Here is a 23,702-nt window from a genome sequence, read left to right on the forward strand (position 1 = left end):
TTATGTTAATGTTTAACCCAGTTGTATATAATTTTCTGATCTGTTTAACTGTGAATAATGATTTTATGGCAGAATGAGACTTGCGCAGCGATTCTTATGATTCTTCCTGTATGTGCTTTCGATTTTCCAACACATTGTTTATTTATTGTGCAGTGATTTGTCGGAATTTTCCCATACTAAGGAATTTTGTAAATTTGGTGGGTTATTCAACTTGCACTACGTTGATAATAGAGAAGTAGTGTTTATGCCAAATCGTAAACCTACTTGCTCATCTCGCGATGCCGACGGTCACACGAAGACGTAAATAGCTACGTGCTCACTTTGAGGTAAAATAATGGCTATACTATGTTTCACTCCCATATATTTTCATTGTCTGGCGATTTCATAGCACTATCAGTACGCTTACTTGCTGATGTAATCGCTCAGCACTAAACGATTTTCCGTTTCCCTTTAGGACAACGAATCTGGGTCACATTGAAAGTTCCACACGGCAATTTTCCCTGAAAATGGCCCTACAATCAATTTTTCTCGCGAAAATTAATATTTCATGCAGGACCGCTTAGCGTTCTGTATCGTTTGCGGATCGGTCAGTGAGGCAATTAGATTTTCGAGTGCACGAAAGAATTTCCTCGAGTTTCGCACCCTGTTACATCCGATCCACAACAAAAGGATGATTAATGCCTTTATAACAACGCTCTAATACCTGCTGAAATGCCCCGACCATTTGTTTTTCGTGGTATAGGTTCCAACATCGAGTGCTGATGATTTTATTCCCCCATATTTTCGCGCTACATCAGAGTCCCATCAGAATCGAGATTTACTGGATTTCTGAGTATTCGACACTCCGAACCAAACTGCGATCGATTCTTATCGCGGTAATTAATTTTCATCTTTGAATTTCTAGTATAAAGTAAGCTTGAGATTTGCCTAATGATCTACGAGTTGTTTGTGGTAGATGTTTCAAGGGATGACCCTGAATACGAACACCTGCGAACCCGACTAGGATTTTTCACAGGTTTAGATTTTCGTGCCAAGTACCATTTACTCAACACTTCGAATTTAACGCAAATGATTACTGCATCTCATATCAATTGATACGCTAATTGCATGCACTCTAAATCGTTTGAACGTTAATCGTTAAATCTACAATACGGGAATGAATGAAAATAAACATTTTTGAGAGACTACTTAGTTACTTAGTTTTATTAGGTTCCAAAGTAGGATCGCCCGTTGAATAGTTTGCTAAGTAGATATGGGTTAACTTTTGAAAGTGTGTGTATTTATATACATACATCGGACGTATCTAATTATAATTTCGCTATATTTAGCTAAAGTACACACCAAACAGCGTAAATAACATGTTTGGTTGCATTTTTTTCAGTCTGATGCGTGTAATTAAACACATTCATTGCAGAAGACTTCAAAAGAGGAGAAGACGGTCGTTAGAAATTTGCTGTTGTAGTTTTAAGGAAATTTCAGTGAAAGACCTCAGTCGAGGTTAAAAATATCCGTCACCGACCTCCAGACTTCAGACATTGCCTAAAACGTTTCCTTATGCACTGACTTCCAAAAAAACCGCAACACCAAGAAGAACACATCGTACACGTTTGAAATTCTGGCATTACCTTGGGTCGGGTAATAGATAAAAACGATCAAAATATCCAAAGAAAATTATTGTGAATAAATGAAAAAAATTTATAATAATTTAATAATGGGTGGTATCTCCTTTTAAATTAATACATTCCTGTAAGCGACGTGGCATGCTTAAAATTAAATTGTCAATATCTTCCTGTGGTATCGTATCCCAGGCAATCTGCACCTTTTTTTTTTTATAGAGGAGGGAAACCTTCAAAAGGTACCCGGTCCGATGTTCGAGCGACCGGGTTATGTGGGATTCGTCCCTGAATGGGACGCCTACCCACTAAAACCCTCCTCTCTTCACCCTGGATCTCCCTGGAACCGCCGCTAGGCATTACTTCGGGGAGAGGGGGGTGAGGAGGAGGCAATCTGCACCTGCTCGCGGAGTTCATCTATGGTCTCCGGAGGGCGAGCTAAACGTTGAAGTCTCCGACCCATTATATCCCATACATGCTGTATTGGGGACAAATCTGGAGACCGAGCTGGCCAAGGCAAAGTATCCAAATATTCAGCTTCCAAATATCTCAAAGTATCGTTGGCTACATGTGGTCGCGCATTATCCTGTTGAAATGTGCTTCCAGGATGGTCGTGCATGTATGGTACAAGAACCGGTTCTAAGACACTATTATTAATGTACCTCTGAGCATTTAATCTATCATAAATGAAAACAAGAGGAGACCGACTACCATACTGGATGGCACCCCAAACCACGACACCTGGTGTTACACCAGAATGATGCCTTTCCAGGAAGTCCAAATTTAATCGCTCTCCTCTGCGCCTTCTGCTGCCATCAGATCGCCATAAACAAAATCGGCTCTCATCACTGAACACGATTCTTCTCCACTCATCCACCCATTGCACTCTCAGACGACACCACTCCAGTCGGGCCACCCTGTGGTTTCGTGATAATGGAAGCCGATGTATAGGACGATATGAATTTAGTCCAAGACTTCGAGTTCTGCGATACATCGTACCAAGGGAGACCCTTCGATTAAGGGTGGCTACCCAGTTAGCACCAAGAGACGGGATTGTTTCAAACGGGGCGCCTGTCGCTGAACGACGAAGTCGCCGGTCTTCGCGTTGGGTCGTCATTCTTGGACGACCACTACCACGATGACGATTTACTGACCCTTCGTTAGACCAATCTCTCCAAGCTCTTAGCACTGTTGGTGCGTTTCGATCCAATCTACGTGCAATTTCGCGGAAAGGTAAACCTGCCTCATGCATACCAACAATTCTTCCCCTTTCAAAAGGAGTTAACTGCATTTTGGCGTATACGAGACATTTTGCACTACCACACATTCAATATGGTACTAACAATAATACCTTTACCGCTATTCGCCTGTAAAAAAATTAGCAAAAAGAACGATCGTCACAGATAAAAAGTAAAGAAAAACTTCATGTTGCATTATAATACAAACTTGAAATTTTTATCATTTTTTTCTCTTTACAAGTCCAAAATCATACCAAAATTTCAAATACATACAGTGCGTTCTTCTTGGTGTTGCGGTTTTTTTGAAAGTCAGTGTAGCTTGTGGTACCATCGCTCTAATGCAATTCTATTCTTTTATGAGCGATTGTCGCAAGTCTTGTAATAATTCAGGTGTTAGGTGAATATTTACTTTTAAACATGGGAATAGCAAAAAGTTCTGAATTGCTAAATTGAGGAAAAGCGCAAGCTATTTCAGGTACACGGTGAAAGCTCCTACAAGGGCCCACAGGCAGTAACGGGTCGAGCTTTTCTGGCCGCCCACGAGAGGTGCACGCTTACGAGAACACCTCATTAAATAGGAATCAGTTCTTCCTACTGATAGCATGATGTGTACAATGCGTGTGTCCAATGACTCCCTAAAATATTCGGACACTTACACTCACGATCATCTTTTGTGTATAGTAAAAATAAAAATAAACAATCAGGATTAGTATTGGTTTTTGCTTACTAACAATGCAAAAATATATTTATAATTTAGTATCAAAATATAGAAAAACTGAAATATATTAACAAACGGGTCATTTTTGGGGTCTCACAAATGTTCCAACATTTTTAGTAAATCGCAATTTTCCCATAAGAACGTGTCTTGTGTTAGATCTAATATTCTAACAGTGTTCCATGAAACTCGCCCCTAATACTCGTATGCATTTTTGAGGGGCAAAAGGGGTAAGGTTAAAAACAAGGCAAATATCACGTTAGACTTGCGGCAATTGGCGATTTTCAACTTGGAGAAGGACCCATCCTGCATAAAAATAGGCAAAAAAATTAATTTGAGCAAGAGCACAGTGGCGGACATTATTCACCGGTGAAAAGTTGAAGACAGAATAGTTTCCATCAAACAAACTGGCCGTCCTGAACTAATAAACCCTCGAGAAGAGCGATACATCATGCAGACTATTAAAGAAAATCCCAGAATTGGTGCCCTTAAACTGAAAGTACCTCTGGAAAGTCAAACTGGTAAAAAAGCATCTCCAGAAACTATACGAAGATGCATAAGAGCAAATTGTTTCAATGGCTAGATAGCCAGAAAGAAAACATGACTTAATATCAAAAATAGGAACTTTAGAAAAGAATTTGCATCGGAGATGATTTTAACACGGGAAAACTATTGGAAGGATGTAATTTTTGCCGATGACCCAAAATTCAACATACTTGAATCCGACAGCCGGCTAACGATATGGAGGAGACCCAACGAAGAACCGAAAACAAGCAATTTACGTCCTACTGTGAAACACGGTGGCGGAACAGTAATGGACTGGGGCTGCAGTTCGGCCAAAGGAGTTGGGGAATTAGTGTTCATTGATGGAACAATGGACAAAATGATTTATTTAAACATCTTAAAAAGCAATTTGTTAAAATGTGCTACGGATATGGGAATTCAAGGGAGTTTTGGGTATCATCAAGATAATGATCCCAAACACAATGCGGTGATTATTAAAGAATGGATGCTCTACAACGATTTAAAAGTTCTTAACACTTCGTCTCAATCTCCGGATCTTAATCCGACTGAGATTGCGTGGTAACAGTTGCATTTGTTAGTAAGACAACATTTAATAACAAATAAAAATGAGCTAAAAAGAGTTTTAATGGAGAAGCGGCGCAAAATTGACCTTAATTTAATTAAAAAATTGTTTTGTGAATGCCTAAGCGGCTTCAAGTCGTTATAAACAATTAAAGAGGGTACACAAAATGTTAATATTTCTTCCTCACTTATTTATTGTTTGTTAACCTGTTTGAAAATTTTTGTGATACCAAAAATGTATTGTTCTTCATACTTTTTTGATTTTTTGATATTGTTAGTTAATAATAAATATATTTTTGCATCGTTAGTGAGTAAAAACGAATACCAAACATATATCAAAGTCCCATCTCTTAATTGTTTATGTTTATTATTACTATGCATTAAAGAGCATTGTAAGTGTAAGTATCCGAATATTTCAGGAAGTCACTGTGTATGCAATATGGGCATGTAAACACAAAAACTTGAGGAAATGATCAAATATTAAAAAAAAACGAAAGTTATTTAGGAGCACCATGAAAAAACCCTAAAATACGCACGAACGAACTTTTATGGGATCACCCAGTATTTACGGAAAAAATTTTATATCTTGCAAAAACAAAACAAGCGAATAAAAATCGAATGCGTTTACTATTGAAACCGTTGAATTCATAAAAATACATGATCAAATTCGTTCCTATACCGTCGATGTTCATGTTCCGATGTAGTCTTGATGAAGTGAATAAGTTTTTTTCCTCAAATTTTATTAAAAATACCTTATGTGGGGTTATCAGACGTGCAGAGGGGGAGAATTATTGCTCTTTCGAAAGGGGGCATGTCACAAAGGCAATTTGCACAAACCGCGGGGGTTACAGAAGGGGTCGTTACAAAAACTTGTTCAAGACTTCTGGAGTTGGGAACCCAAAAATATTGACCTACGAGAAGTCATAGGAAAGTCACCATAGAAGGTCAAAACCGCTTTTTAGTTCAAATAGCGCGAAGAAATCCCGTAACATCCCATCTCGGGCTTCAAAGGCAACATTTGCAAGCTACAGGTGCATACAGGAAATTATAAGGAAAAGATTTGAGGTGGAGGCTTTCAACAAATAGTTGAGGGTGCCAGTCCTAATAGTGCAAAATGAAGTTGACCGTTAAAATTGGCGGGTGGAGCACCAAAACTGGACAATGAAACCTGGTGAAATGTCTTGTTTTCAGATGAAACTAAAATTGGCCTACAATCAAACGACTGGCGAGTTCGTGTTTTAAGGGGTCGTGGGAGAGAGGCTATTTATTTCCAAATACAAAGGAGGAACTGAAATGTTTTGGGATGGCATTATGGTTCGTGGACAAACTCCTTTAATTGTCATTAGACAAACACTAACAGGGTCAAAGTGTGTGGATTTAGAGCTGCAACCCGTAGCAACGCTCTGGAGAGGTGCTTTCGGTGATTATTTTTATTCATGCACGACCATGCACCTCCTCGACATATCAGCAGCGGTAGTAGAAATGTTATAGAAGTGGGAGATGTCATGGATTCAGATTGGTCTTCCCGTCCACCGGACTTTAGTCCAATTGGTCGCTTCTGGGATGAGGTTAAAAGAATTATTAGAAAACGTCAAAATAACCCTGGCCATGTGGACCAATGAATAAAAGCAGTTTTAGAAGAACTGAGAAATGTTCCCTAAGAAGTAGTTGATAATTTAATGGAGAGCATGCCTCATCGAATTCCTTCTTTTATTGGCACTAGAGGAGACAATACTGATTATTAAATAAAAGAAAAAAACATTATTTTTTTAAATTATTTTAATTTTCCTTACATTTAACTTTCAGAAGCCTTTACATCTTTTGTTGTCATTTTTTTTAATTCTAGAATTTGTTTCGATAATTTTATTTGTATAATAGCATGTTTTCGGATAAACTGCTTTTTATCTTGAAATGATTCCCTTCGAGTGCAATACTAATTTCTTGTAATTATTGAACGATTTCATTGTATGCACTCGACTGATTATGCCTCTTTTGCAGTTCTTCTGTACGGTATTTCTTATAATGACATTCCCGACTCTTTGATGTTTGAAAACTTTCTAGTTCTCTAATGAAATTCAAAGCTTCTTATAGCACTTTATTTTGTTTTCCTCTTTTTGGGCGTTCTCTGTTTTATCATCTGCCTCATTGTTTTCATTATGTTGACTGAATGCGCAGTCTGTTCTTCGAAATCATTATCTTCCGTCCAGGCGTTTTGATTGATTTTTATGAACTTTCTTAAATTATAGTCATTGATGACTCTCGACTCTTTAGCAGCTCTCGTCGTTGTCACAAGGACAGATAACGACGAGTCGTCTTGGGAGTCAAAAGAGGGAAAGTCTCGCATCTGCTTCTCTGAAACAGTTTTCAATTAACGCTAGATTGACCTTTTGCCATGCCGTTGTTATAAAGCACATTGCCTGCAAAATATTATTTTTATTTTTATTTTCAGATGGTGATTTAGCTCAATCCATGTGTGATAAAGTACGTTTTAAAATCTGATTCCGATAATGGAACTTGAAATTTTGAATGACACCTTGATTCAGTGACTGACAAACACAGGTCATATTGAGAGGCAAAAAAAAACAGTGCTTAGATTTAATTTTCGAGGATGTATTTCAGCGTTGTCTAAATGCACCAGAATTTTTTTATGTTAAATGCTCATTTTTCCATCCAGCTCGATCGGCCATTCACCCATTATTTCCCGAGTCTTCCACGCTTTTTTATTTCACTTCCACATGGCGGAAAAATCTTTAATATTTATGTTTTTCAGTGCTCAAGGCGAGCCAATTTTCCAGTCATGCCTGCACAAAATAAAATAGTCTTTTTCTCGCCAATTTTTCCCTCTGAACAATTTTCAGATTTTAAGGTCAACGTCTTATCATTGTAAATATCTTTGCATTAGTATCAATCAATCGTCTTTTGATTTGCATCAGTTGCCTTATCGGATATGCGTTTACAACTAATATTTTTTTATGTCACTTTGAGCTATTCATCAAATGCACCAAAATTTTTGTAGCGAAAATTTTCTGCAATTTCTTTAGCCTTTTCTTGTCCAAGTCCACCTGATATAAGAATCCTCGGATTTCTAGCATTTATAAACCAGTGTAAACATGCCTTGTCGACGTTCAAGCCTTTAGCTCCGAAAAAGCTCTTTTTTGGATGTTTAAGTTAGTTCAGGTTAGGCTCAGGTTTGGGTTCATTTACACCAGACTGTCACGAGCGTCAGACGTCCTCTCTATTTTCTCCTATGTGAAATCACGATGCTACAGCAGGAGTTGATAATTTTGCTTTGTTGATTACATCTTTTCTTTTAGTGTTATTTCTTTTTTCTGTGACATTTTCATTAAACGAAAGCGCCCGATTCTTTAGCGAAAATGGACCAAAAGGACGACAAGGAACTCGTCGCAGAAATAAACGGTAAATCCCCAAAAAATTCAAGGAGAATCGCTGATTACCGAACTTAAAAATGTACGTTAAAATCCAATTCGCTCGGTTATTGGAGCTTTGGGGTCTTTTATGGGAGATATTTTCTGAGTCTTGGGTACAAAGCATGCTGCCCGCGGGTATTTAGAGGAGCACCCGTATATGGAAACGCGGTTTATGTGTTAAAATATAGAACTAAGATCGGTTTTTGGCCATTTAAGAGAGATCGTCGTTTATCAGAAGTGCCCCTTGCGAGAACTTTCGTTGTATTTTCCTCTTAATATTCCTCTATCGGTTAGCAAGATTGATAGCGAAAGAAATTATATTACGGATCTTTCGTCATGTGAAGGAGAGCCATCTTGCAGGAACAATTTGGGCCTTTTCATGGATAAACTGGATAAGTAGTCCTCTCGGATTAAGCCGTTCGAACCTATATAAAAGCTGACTTCTGTGGTAATAAATAAAGATCAAGTCATAGTAACGACAGTTATCTCGCTTCTTCTTATAACATTAAGAAATACCGTTTGTCAAAAAAGAAGACTAAAAATTTAATTTAGATAATCATAGCTTTTCCCCAATCACTATATTAAAAACTTCCAAAGGGTACGCATTGGAGAAACACCTAAAAGAGCAAAGGCCCTCCAGACCAAAACAGCCACTACTGTTACTCAGTTAAGTTGAAAATTTTCTTTTTTTATTTATTTTTTAGTATTCCTTCACTGAATTTCAAGTAAAAATTACCAAGTGAAACTTATTTGAAACTCAACTAAGTTTCACTGAATTTCACCATTAACTGAAGTTCAGATCCGCAGTCATAAGGGAGTTGAGAAACAGTCATAATGTACTCTTTGTATAATGATATATGGCAGCAATATAGCTTAGTACATAATTGCTGTTGGAATGCCGGTTAGGTCGGGTTATAGATAGCCCCAGTGAAAAATGTATAGGAGAAAAAACAGGCCCCTAACAGACACTTATTCACCCTTATATGAAAGCGGCATACAGGGGCTGTGTGAGTTACAAAAATTTGAGAATAGAACAAAAAGAGGCAGAGCAGTAATTACGGAAAGTTTGTGCCTCGCTCACTTGTGAAGTAACGATGTTTCCTTAATTTATTTACTGTCACGAGTAGATTATTACGTAACGTAAAACACATTTTCTTCTCGTAGAGGTAATTTTTAGGAATTGCAAAGTCAAATAGAATCAAATCAGATGACTTGAGTGGAAGCTATGAGAGCTCTTCTTTCAATCAAGTGTCTCGAACTCGTGAAATATTCAATTTAAAACATCTCTACGGACGACCAGCATTCAAATCTCTATTAAAGTTTCGTGGATTCAGTTAACATACAAGTGAAATGCTTAATTTAAACTGTATTATGTGGATAATGGTCTAGAAATTGCCTTGACCTGTCGCTAGAAAGCGATAGAGCCGACATAAATAGGTGTACCAGTCTTGATGGAAACACGTGTCTCGTTCCTGGTTAATTTGTCAGCTAATTAACATTTCCAATGGATATTGATTGGTGACTCTGAGGCCCCAGTTTCACAGCACACAGCTACAGATAGCTTCGAAACGAAGCAATCCACCGTAGATAGAAATCTATAACACACGTAATTATCTCTTATCTGATAATTAGCATGAAGATGTTATTAATACTTAAATCTATTCAAATTTATAGCCGTCAAGAATTTTTACAAGTTCTAAGTGTCGGTGGGAAAGTTGCCAATTTAAATTAAACTTGAACGAGTAATATTAACCGTTTGCTTGAGGATTCGATGTAATTATTGTAAAGCATATATTTACTCCCTAAGGAAAATCAATCAACGAGTTTATTGCCCCAAACACGGCACGTCTTAATTAACTCACCACGCAGTGTAATTAGGGCGGAAAAGTGCGAGTAAACAGTTTCCCTAAGGTCTTTAATGGCGTCTTATAGGAAGTGTTGCGAAATTAAAGCCTTGCTATTGGTAAATAGTTTGTTTAGATATGTCGACAAATAAAGTTTAATTTATTGATCATACTTTTTTCGTTTCAGGTTGTGCTGGTGTTTATCCTAAGTATCGCCTCACTTGTGATCTACTTCATAGATGCGTCTTAGTAAGTATATCCACATTCTCAGTTTACTAATGCTATTTAGCTCTACTTTTGGCTCTACATTCTCGTGTCTTAGATTTATCAGTGATTTAAATGAATTTTCATTATCACATTATAATTCCCTATAAATACCTACATAGTAGCGTTGCGCTATTTTGACGTGTATTAGATGTGCTAACATACATTATTTGAGAGAAGTTTTGTAAATAATTTTTTTTATTTTTTAGTTACCATGCTGGGTAAATATTTTTTGTTACTAATTATCGGAAGTGCAGATAAGTATTCGATCACACAATGGGACGATCTTGAATTAACCACATTTTTCAACTAATTTTTATGTTTTTACCGTTGATGTTGTTTCAGTCCGAGGCACTAATGTCGTTCTAATTGTGCTTTAATGTTGTGTGCTTATCTTATAAAGCTACTCATATAATAACAATTATCTTAGATACGGCTGTGTTGATATCTTAACAACTTAGGTCTTAGGCATCAGCTTAAAATTTGTTTCCACTGTATAAAAGAAAATTTTTTGATTAATTTTTCCTAAATTTAATGGGCAGTGTAGAACGCGAGCAATCTGGGAACACATACAAAAGCTATACACAAAATGTTTACTCCATAATATGCCGTGAACTTTCAATAAATTATTTCCTCACTAAATCCTCACTAAATCCTCACTAATTTCCTCACTAAATCAAGAATTGTAATACGTTGTATAGACTGTTAGAAATCGAGCGTTTAAAAACGAACTAAAAATTTTCACGTAATTAAAATTTATGTCAGGTGAATTGAAGCTTAATAAGGTTTCCACGTCTCCTTATTAAATCCAGAATTCTAGTCTAAAATGGTTGAAAAACCTATAAGAATCGCTAGAAAACACTTTTGAAAAATTGGTTGAGCATTTCTACTCTTAAGTATGTTAGATCAAGTCAATTGGGATTAGAGAGGTTTTTAGATTTCTTCATTGAATCAGAAATTATTTTAGTATCCGTTGTAGACTCTTAAGAATCGCCAGGAAAACTGTGTAGCATCCATCGTGTATCTTCGAATGAAAAATTTTACGAAATTCACTAAATAACACAATGTTGCAAATACTTGGTGTCCCAAAAATGATGGGGCAAAGAGCAACGGGGCAGATTCCTGTCATCAAAATATTAAGATCTAGCGCCGTTGTTGTATTTCCAAACTTAATATTAACAAAGATATGGTGTTTTAAAGTTTTTATTATAATTTTGATTTTATTTCATATCTTCCCCAGTATTTTGAGTTATGATACTGAAATTTGGTGTCCGGGGGTTCCCGGATGTGGGCAACAAGCTAGTGCTGTCGATTTTATTTTATCTAATAGAGAGCGCCATTTGAAACAGTCCTGGCTCGTTAAAAGGGCTCTAATTTTGTTCTCCGCAGTTACAGCAGCTCTATCAATAAAAAATATTATCCTGTTTAATTTTCTAAATAAAAAATGGTATGCCTGCTAGTAGCCTCAAACTTTTACCATTTTCGAGATAATTGCTAGTTTAATGCTTCTTGAATGTTCGCATGTATCTATTTTCGAATAGAGCCGAGAGCTGACGAAGTCACACGAAGTAGGAGTTTGTTTTGTTTCCATTAGTGCCATTTTTGAACTGAATACCGATTTGTCAGGGACAGAGCAGTAGGTCGTCAAAGGCGCTATCAGTGTTTTCTTTAATATTGGTTGGAATTAAAATTTTTCCGTGTTACATGTATTGTACATTATACCGAGTGTCCAGGCGAATCCTGGACGTAGAAGATTAACATGGGAAATCGGTTTTTATTTTTTGCGCCTTCACAGATTATCCAACTGAAAAACTTTTACATGGAGATTATGTTACTCAAGACCGGCCTTCATTCCGCAATTTTTTCAATGGTCTAATTAGTCCATTTTGCCTCAAAATGCCTCCAAATTTCAAAATTTTTAATGTTCCGCGTTACCGTTCGAGGCCACGATTGGTCTCTTCGAATAGCTACTGTAAATGGTTTCGTAAACAATATTAATGTTTTTTGTTTAAATTTTTTTTGCTTTCGCCTTTTCCTTGTTGCATTTAAATAATAGTTTAAATTAAAAAAAAAGAGAAAATTCTTTTTACATGGGGTTTTTACGCTTACGCCGTTGGCGACTCTGTGTTTCTTTAATTCCGACCTTGACTCTGACCAATCGTGGCCTCGATGGGTAAGGCGGGACATTTGAATTTTCGAAATTTGGAGACGTTTTGAGCCAAAACTATTTTTTAGGAGATTAAAAGATTAAAGAATTAGATAGTTTTTAAGGTTTATTAGAATTTTAGATTATACTTTTAACTAGTTTAGATGATTAATTCGAAGATTAAAAAAATTGCGGAATGATGGGCGGTCTTGAGTACTATGACCTCCATGATAAGTTTTTCAAATGGATAATCCGTGCAGGCGCAGAAAGATAAAAACCGATTTGCGAAAGAATAAAGCCCGGTATAAATATTTCAAACATCCCAAAAATGTTCATGTTTTGAGGCTACTAACAGATAGCACCTTTTATGCCTAAAATATTATACTGAATGTTTTTTTAATAGAACTACTGGGGGTGCATAGAAAAAAATTAGAGCCCTTTTAGCTGGCTAGGAATGTCTCAAGAGACATCTCTTATTAGATACAATAAAACTGACAGCACTAGCTTTTTTCACGTTCGAAAACTCCCGTGTACCAAATTTCAGTACCATAAGTAAAAAACAAGAAGATACGAAACAAAATCAAAAATAAAATTTCGACTTTAGCTAGCTGTATCTTTGTTAACATTAGCTTTCGGAATGCAGCAATTGCCCTAGACCTTAATATCTCGATAGCAGGAATCTGCCGCTGTTCTTTGTCAGATTATTTTGAGCCACCCTGTGTAACCCGAAAAATCTTCACTCTGTAATTTGACTGCATACTTAACACACTACCACATATTAGGACACATTTAAAATTCAAAATGTCCTGTTTCTATCTTCGGCATTTACTCAATCCCCTCAATTCGGCTTATTTGGTGCACGTAACGTGCAAAAGTAATTTTGTTATTATTATCAAAACATGAAAAACACCACGCACACTCATCTCGGTCAATTTCATGCCTAATTATGTTAATATTCATAGTCCCTTGTACGTTAAGCATGGATTTGACAAAACAAGTAATATGTCTGCCTCATTATGCTAACGCATACTATAGCAATTGTATGGATTATGTGTTTTTAGATTTGCCAGGAGACTTGACTAATCAACATGTCTTTCTTTCCAGTGAGGGTGTTGAGCATTGCCAGGAGTGGAGTAAAAACATTACTCAACAGATTGATCTTGCCTTCAACATATTTTTTATGGTCTATTATTTTATACGAGTAAGTATGAGGTGCAGAATTTCTAGTCAAGTGCTCCATAATGTTGACGCGAATTGAATTGGAATAGAGGCAGAAGTGTGTGAGCAAACATGTTGCAATAATATAACTGATGTGCATACATGAGAGGCACTTGTTGGTGATGTGGCAAAATCTGAAAATCCACAAATTGGCAAATAAACGGTCATTGTAGCTCTTATTTCTTTGTTTCAGTTTATAGCTGCTAGTGATAAATTATGGTTCATGCTAGAAATGTACTCGTTCGTAGATTATTTCACGATACCCCCGTCCTTTGTCTCAATATATCTTGACCGAACTTGGATTGGTAAGTTTCGAGACACTAAATGAAACAAGAAATTTATTCATGTCGCAATATTTATTCAACATATTCGGCAGGTCTCCGATTTCTTCGAGCATTGCGTCTCATGACTGTACCGGATATTTTACAGTACCTCAACATTTTAAAGACTTCCAGTTCCATTCGTCTTGCTCAGCTAGTCTCTATATTTATATCTGTATGGCTTACTGCTGCAGGAATCATACATTTGGTAAGTCTGCTTGGTAATATTTTACAATTAAACATTGCCTACAGAACATAGTTTTGTAATGTCTGGATCATAATGGTCCGGATACCCACCGAGAACTCCGAACGAAGTCTTTGATGGCGACGAAATATCACATCTCAATTCATTCAAGGCGAACCGGCGGTAGATTCAAATATTCTTGATGACTAGTTAGGCGAAAGCTGGATAGATGTTTGCACCGGTGAATCGCCGGCTGCCGGAGCGTTTGGATGACCCTGGATGCCTTGCCATGCAACTTTCTAAAAAGACTGTTGTAAATTGAGACCAGTAAACTGTTATTATTACTGGTCTTCCTAAGGAGATACCTTCGTGGAAACGGCACAGCGAGGGCTGACCATCGGTCAGTCTCCTGGTTTCCATGAGGATTATCATCCAGATAAACGTGCGAGTACTTTTCCTCATTGGATTTCTTTCTTTCCGAATGTGTTAGCTCGAAAATTCCGGAGACCCGTTGGATTTTAAGAATCCCCACCAACTGCCTTACTGGACCTGCGTGTACTTTCTGATCGTGACGATGTCCACTGTTGGATATGGTGACGTGTTTTGTCACACCGTCCTAGGGCGGACGTTTTTGGTGTTTTTCCTCTTGGTCGGCTTGGTAAGTATTGTCGCTTAGATGTGTCGATTTTATCTTTCATTTTGGCTATTTTTTTAATCTACTTCAAAGGAGAGCTGTGATGTCGCCCTGTGCTTACAGTTTTCTTCTTTCAAAACTTTTGCTTGATATTTCGAATATTGCCTCACTAGAAATTCCAAAGACATTTAACGGAATTTCTTAGACGATATTTTTACGGTTTTCGAGTACATTGGCATTCAACAAAATAAATACCAAATAATATCTTCCCACTTCCTTTTCATCACTCAGACAATAATTTCATCCAGTCATGTTCCCCCTTCCAAACCCAAAAACAACTTTTGAAGGAATATAATAGCAGTCGCTGGATAGATGTGTCTGTTCGCAAAGGTAATTAAGTCGATAGAGATTGCATTATATTCTTTAAAATCGGTGTCTGAGCATGCCTCTTTGAGTTCTTTCTGTACCTGCTCTGTGCTTTAAAGCTTCGCATTAGGGTGTTGTTATGAGCTTTGGTGTCATGTTACGTAATTGCCACCATTTTGACACAGGCAACGATGGTATTATATAACATATTTTACAATACTTTTTGAGTTTTGTAGACTGATTATGAACTGCAGACCAAAGTAGTTAAAATAAACATGTTTCTGTGCGATACGCTATGATGATAACGATAGTTTTGGATTCTTAATGAGTCACAAAAATAATTGAAACTAAATGGAAGAAACGCATTTAGGTGTGTGCGAATCGTAATTTAATTAAATCTAATTTTCTAAAGCTTCTGCGATTCGTGATCAAAAAATACAGGGTCCTCAGAAATATTCGCAACCGCCGTTGCAAGACGTTCTTTAATTGCTTTCTGTTTTTTTTCCTATGTATATTAATACGAAAAAAAAAGCCATTGGCCATTCATCAGTCGTGCTGCGATCAGACACACCTTTTTCAGGTTGCCAATTAGTAGAATTTTTAGACTATGAGTAAGTGGCGATTTGTTCTTGCGAAACAGATGTAAAATGTCCGTGTTTCATGCCTTCATTTTTGAAGAAAGAGGCCGAGGCAGTACGTTGATAAATGAGATGGTGTAGGTGATATTTGTAAAAATACCGCGTTGGTACTCTCAGCCCCAAAGCGGTACATCCGTTGGATGTGCCGTGCGCTTAACAACATGTTCGGCCAGTTGAGCTTTGGAATTATTCGACGCCGAGCCGTATGTCTTTGATATATTCTACGTACTCTCGAACGCAAACAACTAAACCTAACCTCACTTAAACGCCACTCTGTTTACTTTTATTATTAGTTGGATTTTATTAGAAATAGTCTTTTTCAAGACTCATACTTTTAAAGCTTTTAAACTGGGCTGCACCTCATATGGACGTAATCCCAAATTTGAATAAAAAATTAAACAAGTGCTAGGCGGTTTGCCCACTTGTTGAGAAAGTGTTCTTGCAGATGTGTTGGGATTGGCATCCAACATTCGCCCCACATTTTCAACAATTTCTGGGGTTCGTTTAGTTGGTACACCCCTTCCCGATTTATTTTAAACATCGCCAGTGTCACGAAACGATTTCACAACGTAATTTAAAGTGTCGCGAAATTGCGATCCCAATTCTGCAATGTCGGAAAATTTTTCGGGAAACTTTCAAAGACAGGGTTGAACTTCAACGGCCCGTCCTTCGGTTACGAGCTGTCCTCTCCGAAAATAAGACTCGACCGTAAAGGCTTTTTATTTGAGTGTAAACCTCAGTTTTAACCCTCAGAAAGCTTTAACCAACCTACACAGAGATCCGTAGAATCTAGAAAAAGACAATTTTTAATAAAATCCAACTAAAAATAAAAGTAAACAGAGTGGCGTTTAAGTGAGGTTAGGTTTAGTTGTTTGCGTTCGAGAGTACGTAGAATATATCAAAGACATACGGAGCCGGTGTCAAATAATGCCAAAGCTTACTTCACCGAAATTTTTTTTTAACGCACGGATCAAGTGCACACACGCTCAAAATCTAGGAATATTCTAGATTTTGTCAATAAATATTTGTTTTACTTTAAACCGAACCTTGAATTTGCCTTTGACAATTATTTTCATCTCAATTTGTCAAATGCCAAACTAAGGAATCTGCATAACAGACGGCTTACAGGTAAGCTAAAAAATAAATTGCAGGAGGAGAAATTATTAAAGTCTCTTCAGAAAAACAAAAAATAAGTTTAATATGGAACGTGTCCTCCTTGCGCATTTATGGTGGTCCTGTAACGTCTTTCCATACTCCGGATCAGGTTATGCAAATTTTGCTGATTAATTTCATTCCAGGCCTGTTAGATGACTTGAAACAACTGATTTCGGTCTTGAAATTCATACTAGTATCGAAGAACTCTTCTGTGAAACATGTCCAATTGGATTGAGATCGGGAGATTTCGCGGACCACTCAAAAACTAGAATATTTTGCTCTTCCAGGGAATTCCTAGTGACTTTGGGAGTATGTGGGGGGACATCACCATGCATTAAGATAAAATCTAGACCGATGATGATGTCTCTGTATAGAAAAGTAACAAGTTTTAAAACATTCCCGACATAATCGTATGTTGAAAAAAAAGCGATTTAGAAAAATGAGATTGTTTCTATCACCAAGTAAAGTTCCTTCTTGCATTACGATTGTGCACCGTCTGTAGCCGTGAACTTCCTGTGCGTGTTGAATTCGACTTCGTGTACCAGTTACTATTCAAACGCGTACTCTTCAAGAATCTGGATGCAAACCGATTCGAGACTAATCATTAAACAAAATGGTTCTCCACTGACCCGGTTGCGGAATCACATATTCTTAAACTCGTGTTAGTCGACCGGTGCTATTGCCGCGATTTAGAGATTGGCCTCTCCAAGCTCCAGAAGAGACCAAATTACCTTCTCTCGATCTCCCGTAGATGGTATGTCTTGAAACAGCTACATCACGAGTCCCGTATTAACTAGGCTGCAGTCACCGTGTCATTTCTCCGAGTTTCTAATTAGACATAATGATCTACAGAGGAATTGCCTTCCTTGGCCGACTCAAATGTCTCTTGTACGATGTTTCGATCATGGGTCCAGAGGCGAGAGATAACACTCTGGATGGTTCCCATGGCATCGGCAGCGGTAACTTGCAATAGCCCAGGTTCAAGCACTCCTACAATTCGTAACATTTAATTTTCACTTAAATGTCGTCTAAGCATTTTTTATGTGATGAAAACTGAAGCGAATGAAGAACAATGATCGATCAACACCCAACAAAACAATCACAGTGCAATAAATTCATATGTCAAAATTTATATTTGTTTTTCCATATACTGCATTTTTTTAATACAGGGCAGTTTACAAAAACATCATATTTCTATGTTCACATTGATAAACATTGCAGATTACATGATACGTTGCGTACATAACTGTAAAACAGATAGAGAAAATGTTATTAACAAAAATCTTGAATATCCTTAGATTTTGAACATGTGTGCAGATCCTACATCAGACATCAAAGGTGTTTCGTAGCCACTTTAGTTTTATAACGGATTCCGATTATACATCGGATCCATTATCTGATTTCCACAGTTGTTATCGATTAAGGCCCAGTAGCATGACCAAAAAAGTTATCGTTTAACGCCATGTAACGGAATCTGTTCCCAACGGTATACGCAATAACAGGAATGGTTTCTGAGGTTCCAAATAAGTTGTTAAAGTGTCGGGAACGACTCGAAATAACAGAATCTCTTGTAGAGTAAGTAGTGGCATCGTTAAATTTGTGAACCACCAAACGGTTATGAGCGTCATTATGGGGCGCGAAGGCATGCCAGTTTAGGGCCCAATTCCGGTAAGAGTAACGCTAACGCACCAAGAAATGATGAAGGAAAAGGGGTGGATTAAAACACGTGGTGACGGATATGAGTTCGGCAAAGGTCATGAACGACGGTGACAGAGTGAGGCAAGCAACGATGTCGGTTTCGAGTTCGGTAATGCGTAACGACAATATTGTGATCAAGCAAAAGGATATAGGTAAGTTCGTCACGTGATTGAGGCAAAGGCGAAGCCATGAAAGCGAAAAAAGTAATGCCTCAAGTCATGAAACGTTTTGAGTTAGTGACATCAGTTACGTGTTCGATAATGATGCAGATTCGTGTTGTGGTGACACCACAAGGGTTTTCCAAACATTCGACGCAAATTTAAGAGCATGTTCCCCTCGTTCGAAACAAAAAAATTCCTATGAGCAAGAATAAATAAATAAATAATAATAAGTTCACACTGTAAATAACAATAACAATAAGTAAACGATATATCCGGAATCGCGTTGTAACTCATGGCATGTTAATATTGGGACTTAACTCGAGAGCTCCCACTGTGCGTGTATTCCGATGAAATTATAGAGCCTCTGATATGCATTTCATGATTAAAGTCATCATTTACATAGTCTATATGTAACCGATATTGATCTTGAGGTTTAAGATTTTGGGGGGAAATTCTCCTAAAAACTCGAAGACGTGCTTTCAAAGAAATTTTGGTTTGCAGTTCATTAGCTTCATAACACAGTTGAATTTATAATAACGCAATTATTGGGAATGATGTTTTCAGGCAATATTTGCTAGTAGCATTCCCGAAATCATAGATCTAGTAGGTACTAGGTCCAAGTACGGAGGCGAGTACAAGCGAGAACATGGAAAGAGGTACTTACCAACCAAAGGAAATCTGGTTATATCATTACATTAGCTGGATTATGACATCGCTTGCGTTAGCGACACGTTGATTTGATATTGGTACACGGTAGCATGTTATAACCATATTTTCTTCTGCATTAGAGTATCGAGAATATGTACAGTCTTATGTCAAATAAATACATAATATGTGGATACTTGTACTTCGGCCAAGACCTAAACAGTGCATGCTTAAGAAAAATAATACAACTAACGATTTTAATTTATTTTCACACAGCCAGCCCGCACAAAATTAGTACATATTATCCTTTTGTTTCGTAACTGTAGTATAATACATGTACTTTTAACACTGTTCTATACACGAAAATGACCTGATGTTTTTGAGAGATACGTGGAAATTGCTACTCACTAAAAATACTATAGTTTAAAAAAATATCAGGTGACTTATTAGGTACTTACTTAGTACGTTATTTGAATTCACACTTACGTATTCTAATATGATTTTTGTTTTTGAGTAGACTGAAGGAGCACTTACAACTGAATGACCATATTTGGATTACGAATATACTTTTTTAGTATTGATACGACCGAATAGCCCCAACTGATACCTCGCATCATACTCCTCATTCACTCGCCCAACTCCCTCCATCACTCAACACTAATATACGATACACATCCGATTAATAAATCAATCGGTGAATCAGCCAGTAATGAAACAGTCACTTGAAGAAATGAGAACTTTCCCTTCGACATAATTTGTTTTTTTTTTTTGTTCAAAAAAATCTGGCACAACTCCTTGTATGTGTCTTTTAATGCCCCAATGAAATTAGTTAGTAATAGTAGATAGTTAATTGGGGAGCCTAATTGGGGATAATGTGGGTTCTCTGGTAGGCTGTATTTGCCAGTTGGATCCCGGAGATCACAGAGTTAGCGGCCAATCGTTCGAAATATGGTGGGAAATACAGCAAAGATATCAGGCGCAGGTACTCAATGGTTCAGCAATCACAGACCATGATTGGCACACTTTTAGCATAGAAATCAAAAGAATTTTAGGCTACGACAAGTGTGGCCCATTCGTGCATCTACATGTTGCTTAAAAATCGTCGAGAGTTCGGAACAATAAGAAATTGTAGATGCATGGATCGGTTGCGGATTTTGCTGATTTTTACACGAGAATTCCATGAAGTGTTTCATTTTAATTAGAATGAAGCTGATTACTGACGTTTTAATGAATTCTTACTACAGTAGTGTGACATGCTGACCCGAGTATGTTTAAGCTCAACATTGGAAAAACGTTCCACTTCCAAATATTTACGTGGTAGATTCTTAAATGTTTTTTTTATGCCTAACAAAGAATTTTCTGTGATAAAATTGAAGCATTCCCTAACAGAAACGATCATAATCAAACTGTGCGTTTGTTTTTGTTCAGGGGAAGGGGGAAGGGGGGGGGAGATGAGGAGGGGGGGGGTGAATCGGAGTGTTCGAAAAATCATCTTGGACAATGCAGGGTCCATCTCGAGTCGCGCTACTTTTAAAAAAGAACGCATTAACCGAGGCGTCATCTGTACGGTTAGGCCGAATAAAGAGTAAGAGAGATCCAGAAGAATCAGTCAAAGATCCTAACAATGTTGAAGCTGAGAGGTGACGAGAGTGAGTGAAGCGACACCGTGATGGAGTTTCAACTCCGGCGATCTTTTAATGACAAAAATTTCTAAGAACTAGTCAGCGCACCTATTAACTTTAAAAGCACGTGCATTGTGGAAATCTATATATAGGTCCCTACGTATATCATATGGTATGTATCTGTTAATACTTATTTTTCGGGGTCCGAAAAGCCGCTGCATACCCCCCTCCTGCAAGGAGGGAAAACCTAAGTCCGATCTGACTTAATTCACTAACAACATTTAATATATATATATATATATTTAGTTACCTTTATAAGCTTATAGCACTATTACAGCCTTGAAGGTGAAGCAAATTGTAACATTATCCGTATATTCCCGAACTAAACTGATTCAACAGTCCTTATTCTAATTTTATACATGAGACCATTTAATCTGGTAATGTTCATCAATGTTATCACGAGACATGCTTGTTAACGAGTGGTTGTCGTAACAATACATCCCAACTCCAACATAAATAACGAATATTGAATTATCTGTGGTCGTTTTGGTGAAAACGAAAATCAGCGGTGAATTGCTGCCATTCATTGTCTCCCTTTAAGAGCCCCCTGTACCCACCCTCTGTGCCTACAAAACCATCGAATATGAGAAAACCCTTTTCAGCAAATTTCCCCAAAAAAATCTTAGAAATCTGTAGATAATGTTGAGCTTAAATACACCGGAAAATTTTTAAAAGCTTTAAAGTTACTTACAACTGCAATTTAGCCAAAATTACGGCATGTCTTAGAACTTTTCAACTTCCACGAATACTGCCTTTCCGGCCTGAGCGGGCCGAGGGGTAATATTTTTGATTAAAATTACAATTTCGTTTATTAGTTTTTTTTATATTTAGGCATGCTGTGCTAGGCTAGACGCCGAAAGTAACCAATTTGCTCATTTTGTATGCTTAACCCTCAATTTTAACGGCCGTTTAAACCGCTTTGGCTTATGTTTACTTATTGATAATAAAGACACGCCGCAACCAACTCGAGGAGCATACAGAATGAGAGTTTATAGTGATCCAACTGAAGTAAATTTGAAATTAGCACCGAAAATTTTTTTATGGAGTTTTGGACCACTACACTTGTATTCAATTGCCTTAGATCCCATAGTTAGACCAAGTAGGTAGCCCATTAGAAGCATTTTATTGCCTGCACAGCCTCACTGAGCCACGCACGGGTCAAAATTGGTCGACAAACTCGCAGATGCGATCTTCACTATGGCAAAATAGCTAAAGTCTACTAACGAGGTACTTTATCACATCATGTATGTTTCAATTTTTGAAATTTCTACTCTAGATTTGGTATGGAGAAAAGTGAAGTGGTAAATTAACTAAATGGTTGTTATAGGTATTTCTAATAGTGTTAGGGTGAAACTTTACAAATATAGCAATCAGTGAATAGTAAAGTTGTACTAACAGCAAAGTTGTGGCTGCGTTCAAGAAGTAATAAAATATTTCTCATAATCGAGCTTAGCTAACACATTGACCTTATAAGGCTCCTCAATTATTAGTCCTGTGTTTGTGAATTAAATTCTAGTTAGCTGTCCCTTTCCTCTTCTTCCAACACTCCTGAACTACTTCCCAATACTCTAAAGCTTACATAAAAAAATAATAGTTTCATGGTAACACTAAACGTGAACCGTCTATTTTTGTTTCGTCACAAGAAGGATTACCTCTGGCGTTTCACTAGTCAATCCCAGTCAGTTTCAGTTAAACGAAATGCCAGAGGTAATTTCAACAATTTGTGTATAATGTCCTCAGAAATTATGCAAATGTTTATTTGTCTCGCTATAGGCGATTTTCGCCAGTTGTATCCCAGAAATCATTGACTTGATCGGGACTAGACCAAAATACGGTGGAACATTGAAGAATGAACGGGGTAGAAGGTGAGAAAACCTAGAATTTGTTTTGCATTAGGTCTGAACTCATTTGAACAGGACTCCTTTTAAGGTCCTTAGAAACGGATTTAAGCGTTAGTTAGTCGGATACACGATTCAGCATCGATAATGATGCTCAGTCGCGAATTGGGGAAAACGTGAAACGACAAGTTTCACTTTCCCATTATTTGTTATAAATAAATAATATAGTCTGTTTGTTAATCGATGTGTGTTCATGCCGTAGTCTCAATGCTCAGTGGCTATATTTTCCTGCACGCTTATTATCATCCCTATAAATGTGACTTATTCGTTATTTTTGTTGTGTTGTTTTTCACATTTTTCAACATTCAAAAAGCCCGGCCTTACTCTATACTAATCATTGTGTTGTAGACAAGTACCACAACCAGTAAGTCCTTTTACTGGTCTCGTAGATGTGAGAAATATATATAATTAAAACGTAATTTAGTAGATGTGATTTGCATGAACATGACATGATGTGGCGTTATGAAAAAATCCTAGTTTAAATTTTATACTTTCACATATCGATTGGAATCTACAATGTGCGTGGCCAGGCTGTGGTTAGGTTCCCACTTTTAGATGTAAATATTGAAATTTTAATTGCCCAAATAGGATTTGATCGACTAAGTACAGAACTGTATATTTTTACATGCACAATCTAAATTTTAATTAAAATTCCGATTTTTTTGGTTAGTTGCATGGGGGTTTTAGTTCTCAACAGCAGTAACAATACTAACTTTTGCCTAGATTTTTCATAACATTGTCGTACGAGCAACTAACTAGAACCTTCCGA

At 37.2% G+C, this 23,702-nt stretch overlaps 1 protein-coding gene across 5 annotated transcripts in view; it reads left to right on the forward strand.

Annotated features, from left to right (window-relative positions):
• slo (calcium-activated potassium channel slo) overlaps positions 1-23,702 on the forward strand; it is a 79,986-nt gene that overhangs the window by 18,239 nt on the left and 38,045 nt on the right. For 3 of the 5 annotated variants that reach the window (XM_066293986.1, XM_066293987.1, XM_066293988.1), the window contains exons 4-9: positions 10,112-10,173; positions 13,439-13,535; positions 13,746-13,857; positions 13,929-14,080; positions 14,547-14,714; positions 22,809-22,900. In XM_066293986.1, the coding sequence (XP_066150083.1) occupies positions 10,112-10,173; positions 13,439-13,535; positions 13,746-13,857; positions 13,929-14,080; positions 14,547-14,714; positions 22,809-22,900 (683 nt within the window). Of the gene's footprint in view, positions 1-10,111; positions 10,174-13,438; positions 13,536-13,745; positions 13,858-13,928; positions 14,081-14,546; positions 14,715-19,272; positions 19,365-22,808; positions 22,901-23,702 lie in introns of all 5 variants that reach the window. The other 2 variants (XM_066293989.1, XM_066293990.1) reach the window with 1 other exon arrangement.

Source organism: Euwallacea fornicatus, chromosome 20 (genome assembly GCF_040115645.1).
Source record: "Euwallacea fornicatus isolate EFF26 chromosome 20, ASM4011564v1, whole genome shotgun sequence".
Classification (NCBI taxonomy): Eukaryota; Metazoa; Arthropoda; class Insecta; order Coleoptera; family Curculionidae; genus Euwallacea; species Euwallacea fornicatus.